Source organism: Pelodiscus sinensis, chromosome 20, assembly GCF_049634645.1.
Source record: "Pelodiscus sinensis isolate JC-2024 chromosome 20, ASM4963464v1, whole genome shotgun sequence".
In the NCBI taxonomy this organism is placed as follows: Eukaryota; Metazoa; Chordata; order Testudines; family Trionychidae; genus Pelodiscus; species Pelodiscus sinensis.
In genome coordinates, this window is record NC_134730.1 from 5,649,274 (window position 1) to 5,662,435 (window position 13,162).

General features: G+C 50.0%; 1 protein-coding gene across 2 annotated transcripts in view; it reads left to right on the forward strand.

The window, feature by feature from the left end:
* Positions 1 to 1,280: 1,280 nt before the first annotated feature.
* The window catches only part of RAB40B (RAB40B, member RAS oncogene family), a 75,048-nt gene continuing 63,166 nt past the window's right edge, over positions 1,281 to 13,162 (forward strand). For both annotated transcript variants that reach the window (XM_075903535.1, XM_006129606.2), the window contains exon 1: positions 1,281 to 2,124. In XM_075903535.1, the coding sequence (XP_075759650.1) occupies positions 1,983 to 2,124 (142 nt within the window). In that variant the 5' untranslated portion in view covers positions 1,281 to 1,982. The remainder of the gene's footprint in view (positions 2,125 to 13,162) is intronic.

Here is a 13,162-nt window from a genome sequence, read left to right on the forward strand (position 1 = left end):
GAGGCTTAGTAGAGGAGCCTCTACTCTCTGAGCTAAAAGCCAACTGGCTCTCAGCCCATGCTGTAGAGGTCTCTTGGTCTTATCTGTTGCTGTGATCAAGATGCCACACTACATAGGACAGTGAACCACACTAGGGCTGTGTCTACACTGGCATAAATTTCTGGAAATGCTTAAAACAGAATAGTTTTCATTATAAATATTTCTGGAAAAAGAGCGTCTACATGGCAGGCTGCTTTTCTGGAAAAGCCCTTTTTCCGGAAAAGCGTCTGTGGCCAATGTAGACGCGCTTTTCCGGAAAAGACTCCTGGGCTGTCTACACTGGCCCTTTTCCGGAACAGTGTTCCGGAATAAGGACTTATGCCCGAGCAGGAGCAGCATAGTTTTTCCGGAAAAGCAGCTGATTTCATATAGTAAATCGTCACTGCTTTTCCAGAAATTCGAGGGGCCAGTGTAGACAGCTCGCAGCTTATTCCGGAAAAGTGGCTGATTTTCTGGAATAAGTGGCCCAGTGTAGACACAGCCTAGGTGTGTCTGTTACATGAGCAAGGACAGTCCTGGGTTCTCTTTTAGTTCTGATGTGAGCAGACTAGTTTACACAGTCAAGATTAACATTTAGGTCTCTGGAGCGCCTCCCACAGTGAACCTAGTAAAATAACAGGGCCACTGGCTGCCCAGGCCTCTCACCAGACACACTGTTGGGAGGCACAGACAGGGCTCCCTGCCCAGCCCTGGGAGATGTAGGAGCAGACCCTGGTGAAACTGATGGCTACAAGCTGAAACCCTTCAGCACAACCAGCCTTGCTGGGAGTGGGCTCTGCCCCCTGTAATCCCTGGTCTAGTACCAGGCTGGGATGGTAGGGGCAGGACCTGGATTCGAACTCTTGGCCCCAGCTCCAGTGCCCAAAGTTCCCCGCATAATGAAACAGCGTCACTGCCCTGCCCCCCAGCTCCTAGAGTGGGCGGTGAAAGCCGTGATGACGGGCAACACCACCAAGATTGCGGAAGAATTACCCTAGCAACTGAGCCGCTGTGCCCCCATGGGAACAAGAGGAGGCGGGACTCAGAATCCCCTACCTCCAATAGAAACAGAGAAGGGCGGGACTGACGGTTTCAATCTATCAATAGAAGAAGAGGAGGGCGAGGCTAGGAAACTCCGTTGCCCAATGGAGAAAGAGGTAGGCGTGGCCCTCAACGCAATGCTGCAATAGAGGAGGGGCGGGGCCAAGGATCCCGACGCACCAGTGAGAGCCGAGTGGGGCGGGGCCGGCTCGGCTGTCACGGTGCTGGGGCAAAGCGGGGGTACAGTCCGCCGCCCGGCGCTGAGGGGAGGCAGCGGAGACCGCGGAGCGAGACCCAGACCGGCCCTTCGCTCGCGGCGCGAGGCACCGAGCTCCGGCCCGACTGGGCACCGATGCCCTGGGGAGCCAGGGCGGTGGCGCCGCAGCGAGTGGAGCAGCCGGCCGGGGCGTCGCGCACCTGGAGCCCTCGACGGGACCCTCCCCCATAGCGCCGCCCCCGCCTTGGCGGACGCCCGTGCGCGCGGCCCCTCTCCGGGGCGACAGGCGCCTGCCTCTGGGCTGACACGGCGTGAGGGGCCCTCTGGCCGCGAGCTGCGTCCGCGGCCCCTCGCGCTGCCCGCGCGGTGGCATCAATAGCAGCCGGCCCGCTGCTGGGCTGCAGCCACCGTCCCGCGCTCCCGCCGGCTGGGACCGTCCCCTGGCCCCACATGCGTGTTCCCGCCCGGTGGCAGGGCGCAGCTCATGTCGCAGCCTAGCCCACCACCTGTTCCCTCCGCCGTGCCTGGCTGGCGCCCCCTGCCGCCTGCCCGGAGCCGCCGTGCCGTGGCTGGACATGCCTCTGTTTGTCTCCTGTTGCTGGCTGCTGCTCCCACGGTGATTCTCGCCTCCTCCTCCCGGTTCCCGTGATGGGCTCCGGGAGCTGAATCGCTGGAGAGATTTGTGGGGGGATAAGGGAAAAAGAGGATGAGCCACGTGGCCAGCCCAGTGAAAGCCTATGACTTCTTGCTGAAATTTCTGCTGGTGGGGGACAGCGATGTGGGCAAAGGAGAGATCTTGGCTAGCCTGCAGGATGGAGCCACCGAGTCACCCTATGGGTACAACATGGGTAAGTAGGACAGAGGCCATACCACGCCTGTTTTTGTTTTTGAGGCGGTAACTCGTTCCCCATTAGATCCCAGCTCCTGTTGTGCACAATTCAGTTCTGCTAGGCTTCCCCTCCTCCCCATGACAGCGGTGAACTTCTTTGCTGAAGCTTCAGTGTGCTTCTCTTTGCCATCCTTTTAACTGTGTGTGCTCAGTGGCACCTATTGGCTACCCCAGAGTACAGAAATCAAGTTCCTCTGTGAATTAGCTCACAATTGACTGTGAAACCTAAATCCTTAGACAGTTGCCTGACACGTTTGAAACGGCTGCCTACACAGATCTCTCTTGATACAGACTACGGTGTCTGCAGGCATAGTTGGAATGAGAAGGATGCAAGGAAAGGAGAGGAGGTTGTTATTGAAGTGCGGAGTAGAATCACTATCTATTTTGGTTTCAAATCGTGTGCCAGCAAGTATCCACTTCAAAACTACTTTGGGAGTTAAGACTTCTTCATCAATGGCAAATAGAGATCACTGGTCAAAGAAGGGGTCATTTTAGCCAGAACTGTTCTAATAATATTCTGTTTCATGTTGACTATAATGATGAGTAAAGAGAGGAGTTGAGCATTGATAGAGATTCTTCTTTATTTATGAATTCGAGACATTTGCAGCGGAATATTTTGAGTGTTTCTTCCTCTGTGGCACTCTTGCCATTAAAAGCAAACCATTTTAAAGGGATGGACTAGAGAACCCTTAAACAAACTTCCTTTTACACATTAACATATTTAACATGATTGCATTTACTTTTTTAAAACAAAGTATAACTAAACAAGATGATACAGATTATTTATTTTAGCTGCAAATCCAGTAACTGTTGAAATACACATGAAAAATCAATATTTTAGGATGATGTGCTGCACAGAGATATGATCATGTGCTCATTGTAATTTTTGTGCATGGTACTTGGTCCTGCTGTGAGGGCAGGGCACTGGACTCGATGACCTCTCAAGGTCCCTTCCAGTTCTATGAGATAGGTATATCTCCATATATTTATTATTATTATTTAAAATTCTTCTACAGAAATGCTTATAATAAAATGAATTCTTAGTCAGCAAATGACACACTGAGTGCAAAAAAAGCCAAAAATATGTGAGTGATTTTTAAATGTAAGGGAGAGGATGGAAAAGGTAACATTAAACTGGTAAATTGCAATGAAATGTTACCATGTGTTAAGTCTTTGGAAAGTTTTATATTTTTGATATATAAAAATGTGTGACATCAGAACAATGGCCCTCTAAGATGGAGTGAGTGGATTTGATTTAAATCAAACTGATTTAAATCACTGGTCAGGAAGACTCAATTTAATCATGATTTTCTACATAAAAGTGCATTCTAATGAGAAAATGGTATGGTAGATCTCAAATCAATTAAGGCTATGCTCAGAAAGACCTCAAGATTTCTGTAATATGCTGCTCAAACAGTTTCACTTTTGTTTCTACTGCATGTCCCTTTCTTCTCACATGTATCTCCAGACTTCTTTTGCTTGTCCAGATCTATTTCACCCTCAACAATCTTCTGTTCATTGAACTTTTTAAAACTTTGCACTTTTAGGTTACATCTACACTGCACCTCTCTTGCACAAAGCCTATGCAAATGAAGTGTTGATTAGCATATTGCTGTGCTTCATTTGCATAATTAATTAGGAGCTATTTTTGCGCAATAGGCTTTTGCACAAAAAGGAGCTGTGTAGACGGCTTGGTTTTACGCAAAAAGGAGCCATCTACACAGCTCCTTTTTGCACAAAAGCCTCTTGCGCAAAAATGCCCCCTAATTAATTATGCAAATTAAGAATGGCAATATGCTAATCTGTGCTTCATTTGCATAGGCTTTTGCACTGGAGAGGTGCAGTGTAGACGTAGCCTTCGAGAGAGGTAAGGGATTGACTCTGTGTACACAAATTTGCAGAAGGACAATAGGGTTGAAGTCTGTTATTTCTCACCTTCTATATGTTGTTTATTTATTTAAAGCAGTGGTTGGGTGCCAAAGAGTACATAAACCACAAGGGGTACTTTTTGCTAGTGCTGCAGGCACTGGTGGATCACAAGGGCTTTTTCACCAACATCAACATGGGATGGTCGGGAAAGGTACATGATACACACATCTTTAGGAACTTTGACCTGTTCAGGCAGCTACAAAATGGAACTTTCTTTCAGACTGGAAAATTAACATTGGAGGTGTTGAAATGCCAATATTGATCCTTGGAGACCCAGCCTACCACTTGGTCCTGTGACTCATGGAGCCCAACACAGGCAGCCTGGACCGTAGTAAGGACCAGTTCAACTATAGGCTGAGCAAGTGCAGAATGGTGGGTGAATGTGCTTTGGGACATTTAAAGTGAAACCTTTTCAGTTTATTAGCAACATTTCCATTGATGTGGCAGCCTATCGTGTGCTCCATAATATCTATGAAACTAAGGGGGAAAGTTAGTTATGCCAGGGTGGGAGAGCCAGGACACAGCACTTAGCTATGAATTATGAGCAGCCAGGCACTAAGGCAAGAAGGAGAGCACATTGAGGGGCACTGGAAATCAGAGAAGCTTTAAAAATCAACTTTATGAATAGCTAGACAGCGATTTGTAGCTCTTAATGAGATGCCTCTTACATTAAGCGTGCTTGCCTGCAACACAAGCAGTACAGTTGTTGAAAAATCATGTGTTCTTATTTAGTGAATACAAGGAAGAAGAGACAGAAAAGGAGTTTAGGGTGGGAGCTGGGGTGGGGAAAAAGGATAGCAGTATGTTATGCAGTCCCCCTGTTTGGCAAGCTCACAGATGAGAGAATGATAACCTTTTGTTCCAGGACACATCCTTGGGGGTTGAATATGAGGCTGCCCTTGATCCCTCCCCCCGCATTCTAGGGCCTCTGGGAGAGGAGGCTATGAACTTGGTGAGGAGGAAATGTGAGCTAATATGGGCTGAAGGGGGTGCCTGTTCATCTGGCTGTCGTGTGAGTTCGTCAGATCATTATCAGATCTGCCATGGCCAGGAGCGGCCTGAGACCAGCTGCGGCAGATGGCGCCCCAGGCAGAAAGTGCGATCAGCACCCCCGCCTACACGGCCATCAGTGGCCATGACGTCTTCATCAGGCGCCCTGGCGTGCCGTGACGTCATCATCGGGCGCCCGGGCCGGCGGCACCCTAGGCAACTTCCTAGTTTGACTAGGCTCACGGGCTGCCCCTGGCCATGGCCATCAGAATTCTAGAATCTCCTGCACCCGCTCATAGAAGCAGCATATTTGTGGCAATGACCCAGGCCAGGGCTGGGCAAAATATGGCCCAAGGGTAGGATCCGGCCCGCCAAACCACCAGATCTGGCCCGCATACCACCCTGCAGGGACTCTCAGGCACGCAGCTGCTCAGTTTAAAGTGAAGTGTGTGCAGCTCTCTGCTCTGAAGGGAGGGGGAAGCTTCATGCGATCTCCCTGCCCCCAGCCCAGTCCTCAGGTTCAATTGGCCAGAAAAAATCGGCCAATAGGAACTGACCCCAGCCAATCCCTCAGCTCCTATTGGCTAGAAACAGCCAGCCAACAGGAGCTGAAGAATTGGCCTGGGGGATGGGAGCAGCACAAATCTCTTTCCCCTCCCTAGAGAAGCAGCCTGAAGTTTCAAACAGAGCTGCAGCAGGCAGGGAGCCTAGCCTGCATTGGAAGTGCTGCAGGCTTAGGTAAGTGCCTCCCATCCAGAGCCTGCCTTTGGCACCCTAGCCCCTCCCTCATCCCAACTCTCTCCCCCAGGTCACCATCCAAATCCTCTGCTCCCCCTGCCCCAGGTCACAACTTCCTCCCAGACTCTGTACCCCCTCCTAGATCCCTCCCTCAGGCCAGAATCCTCTCCTGCACCCAAACACCCTCCCAGATCCTGCACCCCATTCCCCTGCCCTGTCACCACCCAAACCTCTGACGTCTGCATCCCCTTTTTCCCCTTCTCCCAGGTTACAGCTCCCTCCCAGACTTTGTACCCCCTCCTAACGCCCCTCCCCCAGGACAGAATCCTCTCCTGCACCTATACCCCCTCCCTGACCGTACATCCCAATCCCCTGACCCAGGTCTCAACCCGCTCCTTTGCCCAGACTCCCTCTCAGACCTCATACCATCTCCTGCATCCCATTCCCTTATCCCATGTGCTCTTCTGCTCCTAACCTCCACCCTAGACCCCACATCTCCTCCATAGCAAAATGTGGCCTTTGACCACTTTCCAAAATCTTGGAGTGGCCCCCCACCAAAAATTATTGTCCACCCCTGCAGTAGCTTTTACAGCTTAGTCCAGTGGTCCCCAACCTTTAGAGGCTCCCGGGCGCCTGGGGGCGGGGCCACTCACGCGCTGGGCGCCCGGGGGCGGGGCTCGTCCTGGGGCACGCCAGGGGCGGGGAAGCCCTTGCACCCGGTGCCGGCATGTGCCCCAGGGCTGGGGCCGCCTGAGCGCCTTGTGCCGTGGGCCCGGGGCCAGCACCGCCGCCCGAGCCGCGTGCCTGGGGCCGGCACTGGCGCTGCGCGCCCACACGTGCCCCGGGGCTGGGGCCGCCCAAGCGCCGTGCACCACGCGCCGGTGCGTGTCGCACGCCTGGTGCCGGCGCCTCCAGTGCGCCGCACGCTGGGGGCTGGGCTGGCCCAGGTTGTCGGCAGGCGCCATGGCACCCGCGGGCACCGCGTTGGGGACCACTGACTTAGTCTGAAATTCAGTAAACAGAAGTGTAAAGTCCTACACTTAGAAAGGAAAAATTAAATACTACTGTTACAAAATGAGTAATGCTGGATTGGTAGTTTCAGAGGGGTAGCTGAGTTAGTCTGTAACAGGAAAAACTTAAAAAACAAGAAATAGTCTAGTAGCACCTTAAAGACTAACAAAACTTGTTTATGGTATCATGAGCTTTCGTGGGCACAACCTATTTCTTTTCCTGTCTCTGCGGGAAAGAATTAGTGGACACAAATCAGATATCCATAAAGGCAATACACAGAAACCTGTTGGAGAATACTTTAACCTGCCTGTGCACTTATTAATGAATCTCCAAGTCACCGTGTTGTTTCAGACCTATTCCACAAGCTAAATACACAGGGAAGGGTTGGAACTTAACTTCATTTACAAGTTTAATTCTTATGCTAATAGAATACACAGACACATCTGCTGGCTCCCACATTGCTTTCCACATCCTAATGACTTAAGCAACCAACCAAACAATGGAAGTGCTAATTGTTCTTATCAGCCTCTTGTTACTGCTTGAACAATCTACTCACTGTCTCTTTTCCCCCCTTTTCTCTTTCCCTCCTCCTCCACCCCTTTCCTTATTTATTCTTGGCTCTGGACTTCTCATACTCCAATCATCTGAAGAAGTGTGTTGTGCCAACAGAAGCTCATGCTACCATCAACATGTTCTGTTAGTCTTTAAGGTGCTACTAGACTATTCTTTGGCTAGGTAGTAGTACTACTGAAGAGGAACTAGGAGTTATGATAGATCAAAAATAGAATATGAGCCAACAGAGTGATGCAGTTGCAAAAGTTAATATTCTGGGGTATATTAATGGAAGTGTATTATGTAAGACATGGGAGGTAATTGTCCCTAGTCATCAATGGTGAGGGGCCAGCTGGAGTATTGTACTCCATTCTGGGCACCACACTTTAGGGAAAATGTGGATAAATTGGAGAAAGTTCAGAGGAGAGCTGCAAAAATCATAAAAAGTTTAAAACCTGATCTGAGAGACCTTTTAGGAAAGTTTTTAAAGACTGAGCATGTTTAGTCCAGAGAAAAGATGACTTGAGGGGGACACCTGGGACATATTCAAATATATTAATGAGTATTATAACACAGATAATGATTGTTCTCCATATCAGCTGAAAGTAAGATGAGTAATCAGCTTAGCTTGTAGCACGAGATTTAGGTGGCGATGAAAGTAAGCCATTCCCCAGTGCTGTGCTCTGGCAAGAAACTGACCAGCTGGGGCACTCCCACCCAGGCTTTCTAGGCAGCCTGGCAGATTAGAGGGGTTGGCTGGGGTGGAGTGGCCCAGAGCTTCCTGCCGCCCCCCCCCATTTTGAGTGAGTAGGGGGACTGCAGCCATACTTACCCCAGTTACTGAGTGTTTTTCTCCCCTTTCTGTTGACTAGGGAGTGAGGCATAGTTCACAGACTGCTCTAGCTCCCGGCTGTCCAGGTGAGGGCACTTTGCCTGTGCAGTTTGCCTCACTCCCTAGTCAGCAAAAAGAAAAAACCTCTCAGCAACCAGGATAAGTGCAGCTGCAGCTCTCCCACCCTCTGACATGTTGCCCCTGTCCCCCCGCACTCACCCATCTGTCTGCCCTGAGCCCCCTCCTCGTTCACCTCTGCTCTGAGTGCTTTATACATCACAATCTTGGCTTCTGCATCCCAGTCCCCAGCCCTAACTCCTGCACTTCCCAATCTCCTGCCCTGGGCTCCCTCTTCATACACCCCACCTTGACTCCTGCATCCCAGTACCTAACTCTTGCAACTCCACACCCAAACCCTTTACCATGAGCCTCTCTTTATACCCCCTGCCCTGAGCTCCTTCCTCATATACCCTAATCTTTTCTCCTGCATCCCTGTCCCTATCCCTAATTCCTGCACACCCAAACCCTCAGACCTGAGACCCCCACACTCCACCCCACACTTACATTTCTTACAGGTACTGTTGTATGGCTCCGCCCCACACACACACTTAACTCTCTCCCCCCCCCCCCCGGTTGTGATAGGACAGTACCAGTAAGAAATTTAAGTTACTTTAACCCCCGGGTTAGATATTAGGTTAGATATTAGGAAGAACTTTCTAACTATAAAGACAGTTAAGCTCTGGAATAGGCTTCCAAAAGAGGTTGTGGAATCCCTGTTATTGAAAGTTTTTAAAAATAGACTAACACCAGTCAAGGATGGTCTAGATCAGCGTTTCTTAAACCGTGTTCGACGCAGTCAGAGGTGTGTCGTGGAGAAAACAGAAAAAATTCTGCTCCCCCACCCCCTGCAGAGCCCATAGACAGCTCCCCCTGTTGCTGCCCACCGTCGCACGGGGCCTCCGCTGCTGCACAACCTCCTCCTCCTCCACGTGTGCTGGCGGCCGCTTTTATAGCGGCTGCTGCTGCTGGGAGGGGGAGGAGTGGCTGGAGATGAGGAGCCACTCCGGGACCGTGGCGTTTTAAAACTGCTGCCTGTGGGGAACCTGGCTCAGGCTCTGCCGCCTCCCCCCGCCTGCGGTGCGCTCAGGCTCTGCTTCCCCCCCCCCCTCGGGGTATGCTTGGGCACTGCTGCCCCCCCATGCACTGCTGCTCTCTCTCCCCTGCGCCCCTCCCCAGCCTGCTGGGGAAGTGGCAGAGTTTAAACTGGAGGGGACGGTCGGGGTTTCTACTCTCCTCCCCCCTCCCCACACACACACACACACACTCCCCGCCCTGCCAGTGGGAAGCCTGGCCTGGTGCTGCAGCTGTGCTGGGTTCCCTGCTGCATGGGGGAGGAGGAAGAACTGAGCTCTCCACTCTTCCTCCCGCCCTCTGAGGAACAAGAGCACGCTCCCTGGAGGCTTTCCCTGCTGCAGCAGGGTGCCAAGCCAGGTGAACATCCCCCCTCATGGCCAGACCCTGCACCCAAACCCCCCTCCCCCTGCCAAGACCCTGCATTCCCAGCTTGCTCTGATACCCTGCCCCAAGTCCCCTCCTGAACACTCCCTGCCTCAAGTCCCCTCCTCTACTCTCCCTCCTGGCCAGACACCTTGCCCCAAGACCCTTCTCTACCCTCCCTCTTGGTCCAATGGTTGTTTTTTTCCCTTTGTTTTGCTTGACAAATATTCCCATTTTTTTTTTTTGCACAATCAAAAAATCCTTGATATTCCCCATAAAAAAATTGTTTGGTGTTCCTCAGTCTTAAAAAGTGTAAGAAATGCGACCATAGAGCCTCGTGACTCCCATTGGCTCAGTTTCGCTCTTTGCAGCCCACGGGAGCCGCGGGAAGCGGCGTGGGCCGGGCTACTGCTTCCTGCTGCTTCGCTTGGCAGCAAAGAGCAAAATGGAGACAATGGGAGGTGCAAGGCTCCGTGGCTGCGGCACCAGTAAATAAAGAAACCGGAGTGGCCAGTTAATGTGTTTCTCAAAGTGATTTTGCAGAGCATTTTCAGAAATACTGGTCTAGATTTACTTGTTCCTACTTCAGCACTGGGGGCTGAACTAGATGACATTGCAAAGCCCCTACTAGACCTACATTTCTCACTTTCTATGATGAAGCCTGGAATAATGGTCAGCCTGTCTGTAAATCAGGGTGGGGAACCTCAGGGCTGGGGGCCAGATGTAGGGTTTCCAGGGGGCCGGTTTTGAACCGGACTGTCCGGTATTTGAGCTTTCTGTCCGGGAAACACATTGAGAAAATACCAGACATATAAATATCTGGTATTTTCTAATTACGTTTTTATTATTATCATGAGTATCAGTATGTAGTTGTATACTGCCTGGCTGGTAGACACGCTCACGTTGCACCCCGGGATCTGCATGCACCTGGGCCAGCCCCACTTGCCTCCCCCACTGGCCAGTTCCTCCCACTCCCCTACCCCACCTCCCCAGCCAGCCCCGCTCCCCAGCGGCTGGTTCTCCTCGGCCAGCCCCGCTCCCCCCAACCACCTCCCAGCCAGCCGTGCTTCCTGCTGGCTGGTTTTCTGCCCCCTTCCCCCGCCAATCTCCTCCGTCCAGCTCTGCTCACCTCCTGGCCAGTTCTCCCCCCTCCCCCACTTCCCTATCTGAGATCAAGTATGTCTGGTATTTTTTTAAACCATCTGGTAATCCTAGCTGGATGTGGCCTCTGGCTTGCCTGAATCTGGCCCCCAAGGCTAAGCATTGGGGAACCTGCAGTGGTCTCCACCTCACTACCATCCACCCACGGGGCTGAAGCATGCAAAACCTACTAGCCTGGGCCACCCAAGGCTCTGGTGGGCAAGGGGAACGTTGAGAGTGTCTTTCTCCTTCTCAGTCAGGGACTTCTCACTTTGCTTCTCACTTGTATATGGCCCCCAACTGATTTTTCTGTGGGTCAGTGGCCGCCAACCCAAAAAAGGTTCCCTTCCCCTGCTGTCAGTTGTGAAAAGAGATGTAATATAACTTGGGCTGTCAACAGATTTAAAAATTAACCATGATAAATAAAATCAATCATGATAAACAATAAGGCTACGTCTAGACTGGCATGATTTTCCGCAAATGCTTTTAACGGAAGAGTTTTTCCGTTAAAAGCATTTGTAGAAAAGAGCATCTAGATTGACACAGATGCTTTTGCGCAAAAGCACTTTTTGTGGAAAAGTGTCCGTGCCAATCTAAACATGGTTTTGCGCAAGAAAGCCCTGATCGCCATTGGGGCTTTTTGGTGCAAAACGGTTCTCAGCTGTCTACACTGGCCCTCTTGCACAAAAGCATTTGCGCAAGAGGGCTTTTTCCCGAATGGGAGAGTCATTGTATTTGCGGAAGAACACTGACAATCTTGTATTAGATCGTCAGTGTTGTTGCGTAAATTCAAAGCGGCCAGTGTAGACAGTTGGCAAGCTTTTCCGCAAAAGCAGGTGCTTTTGCGGAAAAACTTGCCAGTCTAGACGCAGCCTAATAGAATACTATTTATTTAAATAGTTTTGGATATTTTCTGTATTTGATTTCAATTATAACAGAAAATAAAGTGTACAGTGCTCACTTTCTATATTGACTTTTATTACAAATATTTGTACTGGGAAAACAAAAGTAATAGTATTTTTCAATTCACTTAATACAAGTGATCTCTTTATCACGAAGTCTCAGAGGGTTAGTGGTGTTTGCCTCCGCAAAAACAAGGAGGAGTCCTGTGGCACTTTAGAGACTAACAGATTTATTAGGGGATAAGATTTTGTGGGTAAACCCACTTCATTAGATTAATTGGAATGGAATGTATAGAAGCAGGAGTATGTACAGTAAGACTCCAGTAGTCTGGCATCCAATTGTATGGCACTCCCGATAGTCTGGTATCAAAATGGCAAGAGCCTAGTGAGTGAGCTTCAGCAAAAAACAAGACACAAGGCAGCAGCTGAATCGAGCGAAACCGGACGGGACCGAATCAGTCTGCCACTGGCATTGTGTGATGCTAGACAGTGCTTGTGCTACAATAAAAAGGATTAAAACACTTTATATACAGTATATTGTGTGTGTGTGTGTGTGTGTGTGTGAAACCATCTTCCGGCACCAATTAGGTCCCAAAGGTTCTGGATTATTGGAAACCTATTGTATAAGGAAGAAGTTGCTTGTGTTAATGAAGCTATTCAAGTCAGAGTGGTAGTTGCTCAGTGAATAGTTGAGATCCTTATTCAGTACTAAGTTGATAGTATTGAATTTGCAAATGAATTCCAGTTCAGATGTCTCCCTTTCTAATCAGTTTTTGAAATTCTTTCTGGAAGGATGGCTGCTTTCAAATATGATTCTAGGTTGTATCAACAGGTGTGTTGTGAGCAAGACACGAGAAGTCATTCTTCTGCTCTACTCTGCGCTGGAGTTAGGCCTCAATTGGAGTATTGTGTCCAGTTCTGGGCGCCACATTTCAAGAAAGATGTGGAGAAATTGGAAAGGGTACAGAGAAGAGCGACAAGAATGATTAAAGGTCTAGAGAACATGACCTATGAAGCCAGGCTTCATGAACTGGGCTTCTTTAGTTTGGAAAAAAGAAGATTAAGAGGGGACATGATAGCGGTTTTCAAATATCTAAAAGGGTGTCACAAGGAGGAAGGAGAAAATTTTTTCCTCTTGGTTTCTGAGGACAAGACAAGGAGTAATGGGCTTAAAGTGCAGCAGGGGAGGTTTAGATTGGACATTAGGAAAAAATTCCTAACTGTCAGGGTGGTCAAATATTGGAATAAATTGCCAAGGGAGGTGGTGGAATCTCCCTCTCTGGAGATATTTAAGAACAGGTTAGATAGACATCTGTCAGGGATGGTGTAGGTGGAGCTTGGTCCTGCCTTGAGGGCGGGGGGCTGGACTCGATGATCTCTTGAGGTCCCTTCCAGTCCTATTATTC